Raw genomic sequence first — 20711 nt, forward strand, 5'->3', positions numbered from 1 at the left:
TTCTCGCTGCTGGAACAGAGGGCAGTTTATTGGGTGAATCATTCATCTTTTGTCTTTAATTTCTTCATATACTTGTTGATTATTGTTGTTCAAGAGTATGATGATGTTGTATGCCTCTAGTTGATCTAGAGAAGGATTATTGTATTGCTCTCCTTGTTGATGATAGTGAAGTTTAAGTGGCTTACGAGTCCCGTGGTTTTTACTCTCGATTTTGAGAGGTTTTCCACGTAAAAAGTCTCGTGTGTATTGTGTGTGCTCGATTATTTGTTATTAGCTGATTTGGTACTGAATTGGGACTGATTTGGGTTGGTTTTGGTATTCTTTATTTGTTAGTATCCTCACGAGTTCATATGGGTCGGAAAATGTTTGTCAAACGATTTAGTTTCCGCTTTGTAGATTGCCTGTTGTGATTTATTTTCCCATCACATTAGATTAACGTTCGTTACACTCAGGAACCAACGGCGCAACAGTTGCAAACATCAAGATCATCCACGTCAAAAAAATACTTTAAGATCATCCGGGAAATTTTGAACAAACATTATGGACCAACGGCGTAATTATGTCCTTTTTTGGCTGGAATATATTATTTATTTTGGGCTAAGTCCAATAATTTCTTTACTACTATTATTTAGATTTAGATTTAGATTTAGATTAGATTAGATTTTATTAGTCTAAAATAAGTCAAGTTTAGCGGGAGTGCAAGTTTAGCAGTTTCATGTTTTCCGGGAAAAATAATATAAAAAAGTTTAGCAGTTTCATCAAGGGAATATTAATGTAAATATATTAAACAAAAAAAAGTGAATATTTGAAGTTTATAATCTGCAATGAATTCAAGTTTATCATATTAGTGAAGATGATTGGCAGTGGTACCGGAAATTCGTCATCAAAAGATACACCCAAATTAGGTTTCATTTCTATCTCTATATCACTATTTCCTTGTTTATGTTTATTCTTAGCTTCATATTAACCTTTTAATCCTAATTCCATCCAATTTGTGTTTAGATTAATTGCACCTGTGTTCTTAGTCCCCCTTCTATCAAAAACCAAAAACAAAAATTATAATATAATTTCCTTATCTAGTTAAGCTGTATAAACCCCAATTTATTATATATGTCTTAATTTTTATTTATTACTGTATGTATGTTATAATCACAGTTTGCATCAAAAAGCTTGTAACTTTATCATATTTTGTAGATTATACTTGTTGTAAACTGGTAATTATAGATTTGTATCACATGCCATTTTTCAGTTATTTATTTATCTATGTTTTTTTCATAATTAATTCAAATAAAAAATAAATATAGCAGCTGGGGTAGTGGGAAATGGTGATATTAGTGAAGTTGTAGTTGAACAAAGGGATGTTGAAGAACCTTGTATCGGTTTAGAATTTGACTCTGAGGAAGCTGCTAAGACATTTTATGATGCGTATGCCCAACGTGTAGGATTCAAAATGCGAATTGATCAGTGTCGTAGATCAGAGGTTGATAAGAAAATTATATCTCGACGACTTTCTTGTAACAAAGGGGGTTATTATACGAAATCCAAGAATCAATTTGGGCAGATAAAGAAACTGCGTACGAGTTCAAGACAAGGTTGTAATGCAATGATGCTTGTGAGGGTTAATAAATCTGGCAAATGGGTTGTGACTCGATTTGAAAAGGAGCATACACATCCATTACTGTTTTCTGCTTCTCTTTCTCTCATTGAAGGGGTAAGTTGGTCATTTCAAATTACATCGGTTATGTTTCTTAGGTGGTGTTTGTTTTTTACATTGAAGACCTTATTTTGTCTTATGTTTGCGGGCGGGCATATATTTTTGTTGAAGATGGTTTGTTTTCTTGAAGATATAAGACAAAAAAAAGGTCTGCGAATGTCTTCAAATTAGAAGCATTATAATATAGCTTCCAATTGTTGCAGACATTTGATCAGTAGTCAATTTTTTCCCAATCTCATCATCTCTCTTCCAATCACATCCCTTCTCTTCCAACTCTTTTCTACTTCCTTACCCATCTCCACCGGCTGTACTACCGCCGACGACACCGCCGCCGACGACACCACCTCCGACGACACCATTACCTACAGCACCATCACCGACGTCACCAACCTAATTTATTTAATTAAGGTTTTTTAGGGTTTAATTTTTGAAATAACCATCTCTGATAACCATCTTTGATTTTATTGGTATACTTTCTGTAACAATCTCAGCTTAACCATCTCTTAAAACCTCAAAATAGTGAAGAACATGGTGTTTTATGTAAGAACAAAATGTGAAAGTAGTCATGATTTTGGTTTTAGATACAAAGAATATGAAGGAATCTGAATATATGATGAAGGATTAAGATTAAGATGATATTAATATACAATATAGATATTAAAATTATAGATCGAGAGAGATAGATACTCCATATTTTATATAGAAAATAACAAGAAGGATAACTTTTTGATGAATGGAAATGATAAAGTAGAGATGGATCATAGTAGAGTCCATAGATACACAAGTGGGTGTGGTTACAGATGTGATGCTAATAACCATTCAAGATACCTTGGGTTTTTATTTTAACACATTAATTATAAATTATGACTATTATATCATTTAGTATATAAGGGTTAATTATGACTATTATATTTATTATACTGTATATGTATATGTTATTTCACTTCAAAATAGTATTTTATCATGGTTAATTAGTTAATTATTTCATATTAGTTAATAGTTAATTATCCGATAAAACATAGAAGTTACTTTAGTTCATAACAAAATTCGTTTCTGCAGACATAAAAACAAACAATCTTCAATGTTCAGCATACAGACCTTCAGACCACATCTTCTCTACAGACATGGTCTGCAGACCTTCAGACAAAAACATCTTAAAAAACAAACAGCACCTTAATGTTTCCATTTGCTAGATCTTTTTGTATATTGTTGTCTATCAATATGATTACAGGTTGGACAAGTTTTGACCCGTGTGTATACGCTAATGTTCTTTGTTCTACTCGTTGGATCTTTTATAGCACTGTTGTAAAAGTCGCCGACGAGTCGGTTTGGGGACTAACCCGTCCCCCGTTTCGCCCAAAAACGTCTAAAAAGTCGGGTGAAAGTCGGTCTGAGCTGGGGTGAGTCTTGTCTGAGTTGGTCAAAGTTGGTCAAAATTTTAATATTTTTTAAATAGATTATGTGTACTATATCTATATTTGAAATACTTATGTTTTGATATTTTTATGTGTAATATATATATGTTTAATTTATTTTTACTAAAAGTCAACGTTGGTCAATGCCGGACTCATCTCCGTCTCATCCCGACTCGACTGACTCTCCCACCAAGGTCCCGCCTGACTCATCCCTGGCCCGCAACTTTTACAACCTCGAATTAGAGATCGAATGTAACATGAACAGCTCCATTCGCAAATGTGTCAAAATTGACTTCTCTATTGCTTTGGATAAAAGTCAAGTTTTTGAATTCAATGGTGCAGTTCTTTGAAATATTCTTTTTTGTTCATAGGATCTTAAAGAACGGACAATCGAAGCACTGACTGCAGAGCTGAAGCATCAAGATCAACTAATTAACTTTTACCGACGACATTTAAACTCATTTTTGAGAGATCTTGAGCAGCAGACCGAAGTTCTCTCTACAAAAATTCAAGTTGCAGTTAATAATATTAAAGATATAGAAAGAAAACACCAATGACAATAGACGTACATACAGCCATTGCATATGAAGTGAGTATGAGTTTTAGTACCTTCTGTATTGTTTATATGGTTGGATATCCGACCCATTTATTATGAATGGGTCGATTTGGATGTAAATTATCACAGACGGGTCAAAAGAAAAATCTAGCTGAAAAGGGAATTGGGTTTAACGGGTTAACATCATTCAAACTCTAATCTCAACTTTTAATGCATAAAACCTCATAAATTAATTTTATATAACATTTTGAGTTATTATTGAAATAATGTTGTTACTTGTGATCATTATTGACACGTATATCGTCTATTAATATCCGAAAAAATGGGCAAAAGAGTGTTGGCTGATCATCCTGGCTCGGTTTTGACCTTTAGTTTGTATATTTTTCTGGATGCAGAATTACTTATAGATTTACAAATAAGTATTTGTACAAACTGCTTGCATACATCTGGGATGAATCTACACAAAACTTTAGGGTGCGGTTAGTTGCAGGAAACTCCTGTTTTCTGGATGATTTTTCTAAGAAAGCCGGAGAACCAAATATACATGATATTATATAAAAACGATTATGAATATCAACATAGTACAAACCGATACAACATGAAACAGAGTCTAACCTTAATTAACAACTGCAACATACAGTAAACCCACAAACAAAGGTAACCAAACTACAGGGCAGGAATAAAGTTAACAATGCTATTGTAACAGCGACCGAGGCTACATCCAAAAAACTCGAAGTACCAAATCATTTCTAACGAACATATCGGTTGCCAGGAGAACGCTGAAAACCATTGTATTTGCCAGAAATCATAACATTGGCTACTACTTACCTTCAAAACCCACCATGAACTATCTTTATAGGATATTTTATGCCTCTAGACAATGTTAATATTAAAAGTAGTACATGAACTAGTGAAAGCCAAATTAAGATATAAACTTATATTAATGAGTAAGTGTACATTGGTTATATAACTATCTATTTATATTTATATATATAATTATATAATATAATAGTATATAATATATAATATATATTTAAATATCTATGTATTCCATGTTAAAACATGAGTAAAAATATGAATTGGCAAAACAAAAGCATCTTAATTTGATGACAATCAATTAAGTTTCCAAACCAGCAAAACCACCAGCTTTCATCATTTGCTTGAACTCTTTATAGTTAACCATCCCATCACCGTCTTCATCGACTCTCTTGATCATAAGCCTGCATTCCTCAATCGAACGACCTTGCCTTAACCCAAGTGAACTCAAAACCGACCTTAATTCTTCAACGGTGATAAACCCGTCTCTATTTTGATCAAACACATTAAACGCCTCTCTCATATCTTCTTCCTCGTCTCTCTCACCCAATATCGTTTGATAAAGTTCACCAAATTCTTCCATGTCCACAAACCCATCTTTATTGACGTCGATTTTCTCAATCATTTGAGTAAGATCATCATCCGGGATATAAATCCCGAGGTTTTCAAGAGAATTAGCTAGCTCTTGTTTAGTGATCTTTCCATCGCCATTGCGATCAAACATGTGAAAAACACGACGAAGCTCTGCTGGATCCATATTGGGTAGAAATACCACATATGTTGATCTAATTGTAAACCTTTTCTAGGTGATATAAGCGAAATGGAAGGTATTAACACAAACTAATTGGGTTTAGAAAGAACATTACTATGAAATATGGATGAACAGAACAAAATATGCAAAAAAATGTAATATTGGTTTTGTGGTTGAGAGGAAAATAAGGAGAAATATGATTCACGGTCACCCTTTAATTTTGTTAATGGTCATTTTGTTTGTATGATTAACAATATAACAATGTTCTCAAGTTGGTTATATATACCCCATAGGCCCATTAATAACAATATTTCTTCACTTTTTTTTTTTTTTTCTTTTTTTTCTTTTTTTTTTTCACAGAAAGATAACTTTGTTCCTAAGAAAACATATGTAAGTGGGATGATGTTTTTGGGGAACTGATAGAGCAAAACTGCAAAATTTGCTGTGTTAACACCAAATTATTCATTAAAAGTTTAAAATTAAAATTCCGTAACACGTTTACAAACAACAGATCGAAGTGATTAATCGGGTTTTCTATATCTTCTTCCCTTCCAACCAACGACTGTAAAACGTGAATGCTTCCTTTGGTTTGTACTCGGGTACCGTGTGTCCCGATCCCTGCATAAAACTTACTAAATAAGAAATCTCATATGAACATATGACAAGGCGGTTTTAAGCATAATGACACGTAACTAGGGCTGTTTACAAACTAAACTCGAACCGAGCAGTAAGAATCTGAGCTCGACTTGTTTGACTTTTACTCAGTTCGAACTCCATTCGAGCTAGATAATAAAATTCGTATTATGTTCGAGATTGTGACGTAACCTTACATGTTATCAACTACACAATGAAGGTAGAAGGTTTTCCCTGTTCGGGCTACCCGGGAGAGCGACTAATCCTACCCCATACCAAGGGCGGAACTTGGGAAAAAAAGTTTAGGGGGGCAAAAAGTGTAGAAAACAAAAGTTAGAACAAAAAATTTACTTAAAGATGACTAGAGTGGGAGTTGAACTCACAACCTAAAGCTTAGAAACATCCCTGTAAACCAATTGATCTAGTTGATACATGTATATGTTCATTCAAAAATACAATATATACATTAATAATTCAAAAATGAAAGAGGAAGAGGGGGGGGGGGGGGGGGGGGGGGGGGGGGGGGGGGCAGCCACTACCTTTTGTCTCCAATAACTTCCGCCCCTGCCCCATACTCTGATGTACGCAGCCCATCAGGATTACTCGTTGGTTTTTCCAACCCATCCCTGGCCAACACTAAATATTCGCCCTATACAGGGATTCGAACTTGAGAAGAGACCTCTTGCAAGGAACTCAGGGCCCCAACCAACCACTGGGCTATCAACTAAACAATATATTTCCATATAATATATTCAAGTGAAGTCTTTAAACATGTACTTTTGGATGGTCCTAATATTATTGACTCGATATACATTTGGGAATTGTTGTCCAAAATAATGTTTTTCGATATGCACTTTGGATGTTATATGGGATTCAACACCACACATGCATCCAAAGTGCGAGTAAACGAAGCACGATCAAATAAATGCTTAAAAACCTAGACTTAAAAACCCAGATGAATGCATACAATGCGATACGAAGTTAATGCAGTAACTGCATGTATATTTTTCTTTATTTATATATACATGTAAGCATGACATACCTTGACAGTTAAGAAGGTAAGATTGTTGTCATATCCTTGTATGAATCTACAAACATAAGAAACATTTCGACATAAGTATAGATATCACAAAAACGAACCTCATTTAGACATATATTTAATACAATATTTTTCTGATCAAGAAATAAAAACATACCCTGAAACTTGGCCATCGACCTGCCATTTCCGCCACTCATCGTTAACTTTGTAACCTAATGATCGTGTCCAAGCTTCACTTCCAGTAAAAGGAACACACATATCATGATCCCCGCTGCACAACCATACCAAAGTTATACCCTTTATTATTTTTTGATATATGAGTATAATATTGTTACAACAATGATCCATTTTTTCAATAGAAATTATAAATGGCAGTTACGTAGAGACATATATACCTGAAAATAAGAGCACGATAACCACGAGCAGTGAGGTTTTTATGGTAAGGGATCATGCTTCCGGCATCGTGATACTATCTGATCTTATCGGTACATAGCTCCCAATCGCCGGCTACACTAATCTGAAGAATTATTATAGTTTTATTTAATCAGAAATACAGTTGGTTTAAATTTACTTAAAAAAGGAAAAACATAATCGTATTACAAAAGTTAGAAATAAGATTACCGGGTCAGCGTGAATTGCCTTCCGGACTGCTTCATTGTTTAGCCATTCAGTTGCGACCTCATCATCCTACAAAAGTTAATAAGATTAAATATAAGAAACTCAAAGATTGTATAGTGTCCTATTTTACAACCCAAAAAAATGTTACTTTTTCTGTTCCAAAGGGTACAACATCTAACTTTTAACAGGTTAATAACATCTCCCTAAAACGCTACATCAATATGGTACAACTTTGGGGTCTTGCCTTTCAAAAAAAAAATCGCTACATCAATATGATAAAACGTTTAAGACGTGCGTGCCATTAATGAATCATTGATTCCTATTTAGTTTAAAAAAGAAAATTACGAATTTGAATTCTATCAAAGAAGAACCCATCATATTTTCAAAGAACTAGAAAATGTTACATGGTTCTCTTTTTTAAAAAGATGGAGCATTACAAGGAAAAGGCATTTAAGAAGTTGTACACACTGACTTTTTAATTTCACTATCTGACCGATTATAAATATAATTATATACCCAGATTGTCCAATATAATGACTTACGGTACATGGCACGCTTTCTGCACTGTTTAAAAGCTCTGGCCAAGAAGGCACGTAACCAGCCTTGACAGGGGCTCTAAAAGGCCAAGCACGCCCAAACATTCTGGTTCGAACCGGAAGGGGCCTTTCGGTCTCACCTAATTTCCGAAAGCTTTCTGGCAAGTTTGACTTTCCAAGTCTAATTTTACTTGAACTATCAGCATGATAACATGGCTCTAATATGTCATAGATATTTATACCATTAATATCCTGGATTTACAAAGTTCAAATCAAAGTCAATCATGAATAATTTTTAAATACAGGTAAAAAAAAAAAAAAAAAAAAAAAAAAAACTGGGAGAAAGACAAAAGAATCACCTGGTCAACTTTATCAAGCATACTTTCACAATCGTCGTTTTGAGGATTGTAATAGTTCCCCTGACACTCCGTATTAACTTCCTGCTCATAAGGTGAAGTTTGACTTCTAATATTAAACAGACTAAAAACCGTAAAATCCCTATAAGATTCCTTAATTATGCTTAATTCTCTACCACGATGAAAGCTTATATCAAACAATTACAACGATCATTGTCAAATTTGTGCCTGGCAAACGGGTCAGGTTGGGTCGGTTTGGGTAACGGGTCAATATGGTTTTGGGTTGAAATGGGTCATAGGTCAAACGGGTCAATTTTTAAACGGGTCAAAATGGGTCAGGTTGGGTCGGTTTGGGTAATGGGTCGAAACGGGTCACAGGTCAGTTGGGTCAAATGGGTCAAATGGGTTACATCGCTTTTTTTACATTTATTACATTATTTTAGTTATTATTATTTATTATATATACATAAGAACTATTAATAAACATAATAAATGATATAACCATAAATGCTTTCATAAACTTTTGACGGATGAAACCTTTTGTGCTCGACCCAATTGACCCGTTCACAAAACCCATTTGACCCATTTCTATTTATTGATTTTTGAGTATTGATACCCATTAGACCCGTTCCTTCAGTTTTTTTTGTAGGACTCAATAGGTTGGAGAGAAACACATTTAGATCTTTATTTAAGTTTTAATTTACATTTTTAGGCTTAGTTTTTCTCAAGACCCAATTGACCTGAAAGTTTGACCCATTTGACCCGAATTTAAGTGTGTGGGTCACAATTGCCAGGTCTAGTCAAATTTAACATTTGTAAGAAACGTCCTTTGAAATAGAATCTTGTTAATCTGATTATTACAGTCAAATGTACAACAGAAGAGGGAACATATACACTGTTTGACTTTTCAAGTCAAAACGAACTAGTTTGTAATGAAATACTACATCTTTTGATATAAAATGTATTTAGTAAACTGTAAACCAATTACTACAAATAAATAAACATGAATCTCAAGTTTGTAATGAAATACTACATCTTTTGATATAAAATGTATTTAGTAAACTGTAAACCAATTACTACAATTAAATAAACATGAATCTCAACTTTGTAATGAAATACTACATATTAAGCAGAACATGGGACACAATAGAATTAACAAAAAAAGCTAAAGTTACCTGATACAGTTCGTCAGAAATGAGGCCCATCCCATGTGCAAAGGGAACAAGAGCGTTTCCATCGAACTCACCATCCGTAACTCCATTTCCAACAATATATCCCTGTGTTTTAATGAATTATGATTAAGGCCAATAGAAATGGCAAAATGGGTATGTCGGGCGGGTTGGGTAACTAGTACAAGCCAATCTTTGTACAGGCAGTGTCAAATTGGTTTGATTGTGGATTTTTTTGTTAAACATTAGTGTGTCAAATATATCACAAACACGATACTAATCTGAATGTTGTTACACGTTTGACCCACTAGAGATTAAACATAACCCGCACCAACCCACTCACAATTAGGCTTAAATGTCACATCCTGCAGTTTTAGAATAAATGTGTACCTTAAAATTGATGGTGGGCTTATCACCAGCATCAAGTCCTGAACAATAATAGGAGGGGCATTATGGTAATTTTCTCATACGTATGTTGGTGCAATTAAAGTAAAGATGGTTACCTTTGACCACTTCATAAGATAACGTAGGGACGTATACTCCTGCATATGACTCACCAGCAATGTAAAATGGATTCGAAAGGTACTCGGGGTATAACTTGAACCACTAAATCACACAAAAATCATACCGGAGTACGTCAATATTCATTAAAATGTATGTATGTAACAATTTATCGATAAAACCGACCCGCACACTAGATTAATCAAGAATCAAAACCAAAAACACCCATACTCAATAATTTAAAATCACAACAAATATAGCTTATATGAAGAATATCATCCTTACAGTTTGCTTAAGGTGCTTTATTTTACTATTGTTTTGTTTTTTGTTCCTTTTTTTTTATATTTTTTTTTTTGATATTTTCAAGAATACCTCAAGGAGAAACTTGTGGGAGTCCGAAGCGGTTTTTGTATCCATGGTGATGTAATCGGTTTTGTTCCCCGAGTATGACATTCCAACACCAGCAGGAGAGTCCAGATATATTACATTTGCAACCTAAACAGATTAAATTTGAATTTATCTAATCAGTAATACATCAAATTATATTCAATGAGCTTGAATACGTTATACGAGTATCTATAAACCTTGTTCCATGAATACGGATTAAGATGAAGCTTGGGAAAGCTTCCGGTTTTTTCAAAATTAAATGGACCTGCAAAATAAAGCATGGTTGTTTTTGAACAACTGTAAGTATCATCATATTTTAACCATGTATATAAATATATATTAGCTACTATAGTTGATAATTGATACTAACAGTCAAAATAATCAAATTTATAGCAGAGCAAAAAAGTTTGTTTGCTGAATTTTGATTATATAGCAAATTAATAGAAATATCCCTTTTAAACACAATTTATCATCTAAATTCTAGAAACAGCAATTATTAGTTTTACAAAATTCACTATCTACATTCAACTAGCAGTTTTTACTAGAAATCAAGTTGACCATAGTCAATGTAGTACATCAATTGTTTTAATTAACTGGAGTATGATCATGAAACAACGAATTATATATCAAATAAGTATTGCATGATGTCTGGCACAATGTAAAAGGAAAATTAAGCAAAGTATACCATGTTCATAAACAAATCCATCAAAACTAGAGCAACCAGGGCCACCATTGAGCCAAAGAACCACTGGATCCAAAGAGGGATTTCTTTCTGAAAGCACATAATAATAAAACAATTTCTTGCCATGGTTTTCATCTATTGTTACATACCTGAAAACACATTAAACAAAACCAACCCATAGATATAAAACAAATAACTGCATGTTTGCATCAATACATCAGCAAATAAGCAAGTTAAGTAATGCACCCATTATAGTTAATGCACATTAAACAAAAGCCCATCAATAAAAATCAAACCTTTTCAGGGACTCATCAACAAAATAAGAAAATTAAGTAATAATTAAGAGTACCCACAGAAGATTATACATATTTAACACAAACCCATCAATAAAAATTAAAACTTTGATGAAAAACCGGCAAAAAAGTAAAGATTAAGAGTACCCAGCATAGTGTTTGGAAGGTATGGTACCATCAAACCCAGGAATTTGAGTAACAATGGCATTTTGAGGAGCAGATTGTGCCAATAAAATGGTAAATGAGAAATAAATTGAAAAAATTAAGTGGATTGAGTTCATTATCTTGATCATCCTAGAAAGACGACTTTCTTGTTGTTTTCAAGAAAGAGAAAACGGTGAATTATAGATTCTTTAATATGTTAAGAATTAAATTAAATGATATAAATAATAAAATAAGAGCATAGAACTGAGTGAAGTTTGTCAGTTAGTATTAGCTTACAAGGCAAGAGAAGGAAGAAAATAAAGGGAAAAAGCGGTGGTCCGGTGAAATGGGTTCCAACAGAGCCACCAACTACGAAGACTTTGTTATTCACTCAAAGGTGAAATGTAATCATCTTTTCTAATTAAGATGTTTAATTTATACTTATATTTTCATTTTTTGATTCTGATAGTCGAGCTACTAAATTGAAAAATTTTAGGATGGTAAACACTAAACAATATCACGAAATGATTTGGTTAGACCGTATGATAAGAAACTTCCAAGTTTTTGATAAGTCAAAGAAAATGTGTGAAAGAAAAAATAGAGATAGAGGGTTCTTTGTAGGTTGAAACGTCAATCATGGGAGCAGGACAAGGGATAAAGATCGGTACAACGGAGGCTATGTGATCCAGCGCGAGGTACAACGAATATTGATTCATGTGTTTCAACTTTCCGGACAATTGGGGTGTTGCTGATTTATGGAGAACCTTCAAGGTACATGGCGACCTAAGAGATCTCTACATGGCAAGGAAAACCTTGAAGAATAGGCAAAGATTTGCATTCCTCATATATGAAGGGGTTGTTGATGCAGATCGTATGCTTAGGTTATTAAACAATATCAAATTTAACTCATCCTCGATCAGATAAGGCCATGTCAAGATCAGAAGTCAGAGATGGATACAACAATGATGTTTAGGCCAAACGGTTTCAGCAAAACATAGAACCTAAAGCCAATAATATCTACATGAACTCCTTCCATGATGGCACGATGTTCAGAGAGGTGGTGGGAAATAAATCAGAGGATCTACGAGACAAGTTAACAGAGAAATGGGAAGACCTACGAGATAAGTTAACAAATAAAAAGAAAGATCTACGAGATAAGTTAACAAAGAAAAAGGAAAACTGGAAAAAAAAACAAATGACTATGGGGAAATAAGGAGCACTAGTGTATATGAGGATGATGTATGTGATACTTCGCTTGAAGGACACTGATCGGCGAACTTAAAAACATTGGTTTACTTGAGCAGCTTGTCATGATCAGTAAGGCAGAATATTATGGAGGTTACACCTTCAAATATATGGGTGGATTGGAGATGTTGATTATTTGTGAGAATGAGGAGTGTGCTAATAACGTTCTCTGGCAAGAGAATCACATGTTCAAGGAATGGTCCAACAACATTCGACTATGGGAAAATCGTTGGTCATTCTGGGCTTTCAAGATATTAGTGTGGATTAATATAAGGGGGTTCCAGTGGGCAGTTGGAAGGAAAAGACATTTCGGTTAATTGCCAGAATGGTGGGGTAAAGTATACGAAATGTAAAACTTCTATATCGACCCTAACAACAATCAAAATCTCCTTGTTGGTAGTGTTCTCATACTTCCTGAAGATACGACCATATTAATGGTACTGTTAAACAGACGGCAGGATCGAAGTGTGTACGTCAATGTCAAAGAATATACATCTAGAGTCATTGAACTGAATATCGCAGAAACTTTATCCTCAGATTGGGTTGGTTAGAAGGACTCTAACCCCGATGATGACATAAAATATAACCATGATGATGATCTACAATATAACCTAGATGATTCTAGTATTTATTCGTCGAAATTTGATCCGGAATCCATGTCTGAAGAAGATGAAGATCAACGGAGAATGGATGATGACGATGAAGATCGTCGGACTCCAAAGGTGACCAATCTCATCCTAAAAATGTTGCCTTGGAAGATGAGGAGTCGGGTTGCACGGGAATTGGAAATTGTTCGACGATATTAATGATTGCAACATGGGGGGTTTAATTGTGATGAGTTAAACCCATCAGCTAAGTAGGCATACAAAGCTAGTATCATGATTTTACAGAATTCATATAAGCATAATAAATATCATCTAGGTTTTGTGATGAGAACATAGACAATATTCAATTAGATTGACAAATAGATAAACTAATAAACCTTGATTAGATCAACCTTAGTGATGTGCTAATATTTAACCTAGCCAGATTCTTATGCAATCAACATACAAATTCAACTTAAGTGTAATTAATAAATCAATTTTCACTATATAAGTGTAATTAATATTTTTCCATAAATTACTCCTAATAATTCTTGACTAGATTTCATGCAAAAATCAACTTAAACACCTATTCAATATGACTAATCTTCTAGGTGGTCAAATCAAGCAAACAAATAACTTCGAAATAAAAATGTGTTAACATAAGCTTTCTATCCACTTTTATATTAAGCATTCATGTAAAGTCTTAAATTACAACAACAATAAACAGATCTATAATAATCACAGAAACTTATTTTACACAGTTTTGACTAAAAACGAGAAACTGTGATTTCAACACTATAGCCGTCGGCTACCAGGAGCACAGCCGGCGGCTGTGGCTCCATGGCCGGAGGCTTCATCTAATTAATATCAAATTACTATTTCGTTCAAATAAATACTATGAACTTTTAGTTCATAGTTGGAGAAAAAAAAATAAACACACACAATTAAAAGCAAACTTAATTAAAAAGATGCACTAAAATAAATGAGAAACGTACCTTAAAGCAATAAAAAAATTAGAAACCTGAATGAAATCTTCAATCCAAAAGCAAAAAAGAAAATAAACTTTGATATTGAAAAACTTAAAAATTCATAACTAAATTCGTAGCTTCATCCTAAAAATGTATTGAAAAGTATATATTAAAAGTTGGAAAATTCGTGACTATTTATAGCTGAGGTTAATCGGCATCATAGCCGGGCACTGTAATAGGTATAGCCGACGACTGTTGTAATCCATAACCCTCCAGAACGCATTTCTTGATCACCAAGTAACTTGTAGCCCACGGTATTCCTTAATTAGCTTCATAGCCGTCAACTGTTGATGATATAGCCGACAGTTCTTGTACTTTGTACCAAACTCAGATTCCTATTTCCTGATTTTTAATGACTTTGGCTTCAAGCAAACGGAATTATACATCATAACCAACGGATATACTTGACTATAGCTGGCGGCTTTTGCAACTTTTATTGATCTTCAAGTTACTTCGTATCCAGAACTTTCTTCAATTTGCACACCATAGCCGGTGGTTCTCCTCTTTATAGCCGACGACTTTCACTCCAAATTTTTAGATTTCTTCTATTTTTTATCCTGATTTTACACATTTACTAAACCAAAACATAAAAATATCTTTTTACAAGAATAAATAAGAATTTGATAAGAAAATACTAAAAAATGATGAGATAATACCAAGATAACGCTTTTATATATTTATAAAAATATGTACTCCCTCTGTCCCACTTCAGATGTCCACCTTTCTATTTGGATGTCCACTTTGTATATTAACCAATGAGAAGAGGTTATTCTGGAGAGAGAAGATTTCTGATTGGTGGAGAATGAAGTTAGTGGAATTTCCTAAAATTGTGTGTAAAAAGTAAGTGGACACTTGTAATGGAACGGAGGTAGTATAATTTAAGCGTTATCAGGAACAATTGGATAGCAAATGTCAAGAGAAAAACAAAGCTAGAGCAGAAGAAGGTGAAGATGTGAAAGAAAATGCGGAAGAACTTGATAAGCTGAAACGAGAATGGGTAGAATATGTATGAGAGAAAAAGAAGTTGAAAAGTAAATTTGTTAAAAGATTAAATGTTTCACAAGTTTAGTATGGAATGATTTTGTTTGCATGATATCGGCTAAAAAGTCACGTTTTCACCCCGGTATTAAGGCCCAAAACAAGAAAGATTCGAAATTTATCGGCAAAATACCCACTTCGTCGGTTAGAATTGAAGAACAAGTAATTACGAAGGCGGTGCAAAAAGAATCAAGAGAATCGGAGCTAAAACGAAGATTCTAGAGCGAAAACGGTGAAAGACAAGAAATCAAGTTACGATCCAGGAAAACCAGCTGACTAGGCAAGCTAAACAGCCTGCCAAATGGCTTGCCTGGCTAATAAATGACCTACCAAACGGCCCAAGCAAATGGCCTGGTCTGGCAAACGGCCTCTGCAAACGACCTGCTAAACGGCCTGCCAGCAGGGAAAATTTTGGCTTATTTAAAGGGCATTTGTCATTCATTCAAACACACACTTCAATTCACTTCTTTCTCTCTCTTGTACAATATTAGTCATACTTTCAAGGTCTTCGACTCCGTGCGGGAAACCTAGTACCCGGAGTAGAACGCCGAAGATTGTATTAGGAGCGGTCTGGAGTCTTGAAGTTGTCACTTTTGTATTCAGAACTCGTTTAATCTACTGGTACTTCTATCCCTTGTCTTTATATAATGTCTTTCATTATTATGCTTTGTGATACTATTGCCATGATTAGCGAGTAGTTATCTTTAGTGTATGTTATGACGTAATCAGTTATAATGTCGAAACTATATTATGGTTTGTGTATGTTATCAAAATGCTTTCCGATTATGCTTTCAACTCAATCGCTTTTCCAACTAATAGAACGTAGTTATTGGCTCTGTTATTGGAAAGTCGCGAACCCCGATTCAGGGTACACTATCTGTGTCACCCCTTGGTAAGAGAAGTCTATCGGATACAACATGAGTTTGACTGAGGCATGCCGGTTGTAGTAAGTCCACCGAGCCTTGGATTACGACTGAGGAGTCTTTCGTAATGAAACATTTGACTAGACCCCTAGTACATTGTCGGTCCCAGACCATGCTAGTGTAGTCACCAAGCATATAAACTTCGTACGTGCAAGCTGAAGCACAACGGTTGTTGTAAGCTGTACCTCTGCTAAGTAAGGCCATGGAACACGGTTAGTGTTGACTAGTACACTTTACCATAATGTGGTCTCAAGCATTGCACCCCGCTTGAGGGATTCTTAGTTAATTAAGGAACTGTTTGTTCGAACACATAAAGGATTGGACCGTTAGGATAACCGAACGTATTCATGGAAGTCAGCTTGACTTGGCCATGGTGTTCTTTATAGGTTAAACTCTTTTTAAGGGCCTAACTATCTTTTAAACCAATCATTAACGAAATCATTAAGATACATCGCGTCTCTCGGACATGGAAAACCATGTATTTTATTATACTTAAGAAAGTTTAGACCATTTCAGAATGTTAATACGTCACCCAACCGAGTCGCTCAATTGGATGAGCCGTCTGAACGTGTATGCCTGTAGTCAGACTACACGAGCGTCGGGGGGTAAGGGACGTTGCTGTCTATTCAGAATCTTCAAGCCTATCGCATTACCAGTGGCATGTCTTATGACTGGGGCGTTTAGGACTAGTATAGTAAATACAAGGTCACTGCCTATCCATGAGCCATCATTCCATAATATTGGCAAAGTAACTGATGAAATCGTAACATGCACTTGTTTTAGCTTTATCTGAATTACAAATTTTATCGTACTTTACTTACTTAATCTAGAAAACCCAATATTAGGTAATCACGCACTACTCCTGCACCTTATAATTATCTTAAGTTTTAGATATAGGTTCGATTCTACTGATATCTCAAAAATACGACTCTAGGTCATACTTCCCTTACTCATAATAAGGAGTAGTAAGATTTAGGCCCCGCTAAATATAAATTTAAAACTAATACCCCCTTTGATAGTCAGAGCTGACGCGTTGCGCCCTGACGACATCGCATAAACAAAACCGTCCGTTTTGGCCATATCATTGCACTTGGACTTATTTGTGGTTATTCTAGACATTTTCAGGTTTGTTGCAATTTCTCCAAAGCTCAAGGACTGGAAGTGTAATTCTTTTAAAGATGTCTTGGACTTGATTGTTGGGCTAGAGATTGCTAATGGACTGCTGCTCTTTTAATTTATTAATGGGCTCTCTAAACCTAACTTCTTGTTAGGGTTTGATTGATTCATTCGGTTCATAATCTGATCAGTTTTTCTCTCATAATTCAAAGAATTGTTTCTTAATTTTATCTTTCTGTTTCATCATCTAGATGATCAGAGATTGTAGTAGTGTTTAGTTCTAAATCTTGGCAAGAGTTTTTTTTATTCATTGTAATAGTTGAGAGAGTTTCTGGTCGTGTAATCTGATCGATACTTGGTTGTTTGGTGATTTAGTGATATTTTAGCTCTTGTGATTGATGATTTATAGTGTTAGTTGTATAATTTCACATGGTATCAGAGCTGCAAGGTTCGATTGTGGTGTTTGATTCGTCTTCTCTTGCAATCTGATGTTCGAAGAATTTTTAGGGTTTCTTCGTTTTTTGGTTTAATCGGTGTTGTTCTTGTTATATTTGGGTTCGATTGTGATCGTGTGAGTGATAGATTCGTAGATCTATCCTCTGTTGCTGAAAACCCTAATTTTCTCAATTAAGGTTAGGGTTTGGTGGTCTACTGCTCTTTGGTGCTACTCTTGTTTCTCTTCTGTCTTCCGCTGCTTCATCAATCATTCGTGATTGATTGATTACATCTTAACTCTTCTTTTATATTATCTGATTGTGTGTTATATTTGTTCTTGCTTAAGATTTGCAACCCTGTGCCCAACTCTTGATCCCAATTCATTGAAATTGGTGAAAACCTGATCAAGCACAGTTAGTTGTAGATTTTTAAGTCTTATCTGTGCTATATTTGCTTACTATTTTTTCTTGATTTATTTTTTGCATCTGCTTAAATGAGGGATAGTGGTGATGCTACTGGATCTTTAACCCTAATCAACAAACTTGATTTTGGGGATCCTTTGTATTTGCATCCAAGTGATACTACATCTGGTACACCTATTATTTCTATAAAACTTAAAATGTACTGAAAACTATAACATTTGGAGTTAATCAATGCTTCTTGCATTAGGTACTAAAAACAAACTTGGTTTTATAAATATATCTTGTGTTAAAAGTACAATTGGTGCTACTCTTGCAAGTCAATGGGATAGATGTAACACTGTAGTATTGTCTTGGTTGCTTGGTACTTTATCTGAAGAATTGTATAATGGTCAAATATTCAGTACTAATGTTTAACTGTATGGAATGATTTAAAGGAAACTTATGATAAGATTGATGGTTCTGTAATCTTTAATCTACATCAAAAAATAAACAGTTTAAAGCAAAATGATAGTCCTCTATCTGAATATTATCACAATCTTAATAGTCTTTGGAAACAATATGATTCAATGGTGTCCTCACCACCCTGTACTTGTGGTGCTAATGCTTGTAATTGTGATGCTTCAACTTCTGTTATTCAAAATAATAACAGACTTAAACTAATGCAGTTCTTAATGGGTTAAATGATGTTTATATGTCTGTAAGAAGTAATATACTGTTAAGGGATTCACTCCCAGATGTTAAAATTGCTTATGCTGTCATTTCAAGAGAAGAATCTCACAAAATTAGTTCTTCAAAAGATACTAATAATAAAACTCAAACATCTGCTTTTGTAGATCAAGGTCCAATTAAGCATAATAATAACAATAATGTGTCCAACTTTAATAACAACAACGGAGGTCCTAATCTAAATTTGAAGTATAAAAAATGCAATAAAATTGATCACACTATTGAGAGATGTTTTGAGATTGTTGGATATCCTCCTAATTTCAAAAGAAATTTTAATAATCAAAATAAGAACTTTAACAACAATAAAAACAACTTTAATAATAATAATAATAATAATAATAATAATAATAATAATAATAATAATAATAATAATAATAATAATAATAATAATAATAATAATAATAATAATAATAATAATAATAAAAATAACAATAATAATAATAATAATAATAATAATAATAATAATAATAATAATAATAATAATAATAATAATAATAATAACTTCAAATCGCTGTCTAACAACCATGCTGCTTCTAATGAAGCAAGCACAAGTGGTTCTTCTCCCATTTCTTTCTCTAATGAGCAGATGCTCAAGCTTCTCAGTTTAATCAATGATGTACCAACTTCTGTTCCTACAAGCTCTATGTCTGCTAGGAAGGTATTTTTTATAATGGAAGTTCAAAATTTAATTTAAACTTTAACAAATTCTTCAATTCAATCTTACACAATCCAAACATATTCACAATGGTTGGATTATTGATTCTGGAGCAAATCAACATATGACTTCATCCAGTAAAGGTTTAGTTAATGTTGTTGATATTTCTAATCTAAATTTAACAGTAGGACATCCTAATGGCACTCAAGCTTTTATCAAAGGAATAGGAAATCTTGTGTTGAATAATTTTATAACTTTAAAAGATGTTCTTATTGTTCAAGAATACTGTGTAAGTCTCATGTCTGTTAATAAATTATCCAAACACAATAAACTGATTGTCAGTTTTGATGACACTAAATGCTGTGTTCAGGATTTGAGGACAAGAAAATAAAAGGGATTGGTAAAGAAGAAAGTGGATTATACATCTTTAAAATTCTGAAAGTAAATGTAAGAATAATTTCAATGATAATTCTGTAACTTGTGCTGCATCTTCAAATCTTTGGCACATGAGACTTGGATATCCTTCTGATCAAGTATTGCATGTTCTTAAAAATAAATTTAATCTTAAAACAAGAATTGAAGAAGAACCTTGTGATATTTGTCACAAGGCTAAACAAAGCAGAAGTCATTTTCCTTTAAGTGATCATAAAACCTCAAGTTTAGGTAAACTTGTTCATCTAGACTTGTGGGGTCCTTTTAAAATTCAAACAAAAAAAGGATTTAAATCTTTTTTAACTGTGATTGATGATTATTCTAGAGCTGTTTGGATTTTCTTACTCAAAACTAAGGATGAAGTATTTGAAAACATTGCATATTTTGTGCAACTTATTGAAACACAATTTCAGAAAAAAATAAAAGTCTTTAGAAGTGATAATGGAACTGAATTTATAAATCATAAACTTACAAATTTTACAAACAGTAAAGGAATC

General features: G+C 33.7%; 3 protein-coding genes across 4 annotated transcripts; 1 reads left to right on the top strand and 2 right to left on the bottom strand.

Moving 5' to 3' along the window:
• The first annotated feature begins 639 nt into the window (after window positions 1-639).
• On the top strand, window positions 640-3903 carry LOC139844296 (protein FAR1-RELATED SEQUENCE 3-like). 2 transcript variants are annotated; one of them, XM_071834516.1, is made up of 3 exons: window positions 640-905; window positions 1305-1711; window positions 3501-3903. In XM_071834516.1, the coding sequence occupies exons 1-3, from the start codon at window positions 854-856 to the stop codon at window positions 3684-3686; spliced, it is 645 nt and encodes a 214-aa protein (XP_071690617.1). In that variant the 5' UTR covers window positions 640-853; the 3' UTR covers window positions 3687-3903. The 2 variants fall into 2 exon arrangements, with proteins under 2 accessions (XP_071690617.1, XP_071690618.1); XM_071834517.1 differs by having other exon boundaries at window positions 1308-1711.
• An 899-nt stretch (window positions 3904-4802) lies between these two features.
• LOC139844498 (calmodulin-like protein 3) lies at window positions 4803-5261 on the bottom strand. The gene has a single exon (XM_071834722.1). The coding sequence runs from the start codon at window positions 5256-5258 to the stop codon at window positions 4803-4805; it is 456 nt and encodes a 151-aa protein (XP_071690823.1). The 5' UTR covers window positions 5259-5261.
• A 393-nt stretch (window positions 5262-5654) lies between these two features.
• LOC139843103 (serine carboxypeptidase 1-like) lies at window positions 5655-11776 on the bottom strand. Its single transcript, XM_071833178.1, is given in 14 exon segments — window positions 5655-5870; window positions 6928-6973; window positions 7082-7195; window positions 7320-7441; window positions 7546-7611; window positions 8085-8330; window positions 8438-8518; window positions 9610-9711; window positions 9994-10031; window positions 10107-10209; window positions 10477-10599; window positions 10689-10756; window positions 11177-11322; window positions 11614-11776. Coding segments are annotated over 14 exon segments (1485 nt in total). The 5' UTR covers window positions 11760-11776; the 3' UTR covers window positions 5655-5786.
• Window positions 11777-20711: the final 8935 nt, after the last annotated feature.

The sequence above is a fragment of the Rutidosis leptorrhynchoides genome, chromosome 4 (assembly GCF_046630445.1).
Source record: "Rutidosis leptorrhynchoides isolate AG116_Rl617_1_P2 chromosome 4, CSIRO_AGI_Rlap_v1, whole genome shotgun sequence".
Taxonomy (NCBI): Eukaryota; Viridiplantae; Streptophyta; class Magnoliopsida; order Asterales; family Asteraceae; genus Rutidosis; species Rutidosis leptorrhynchoides.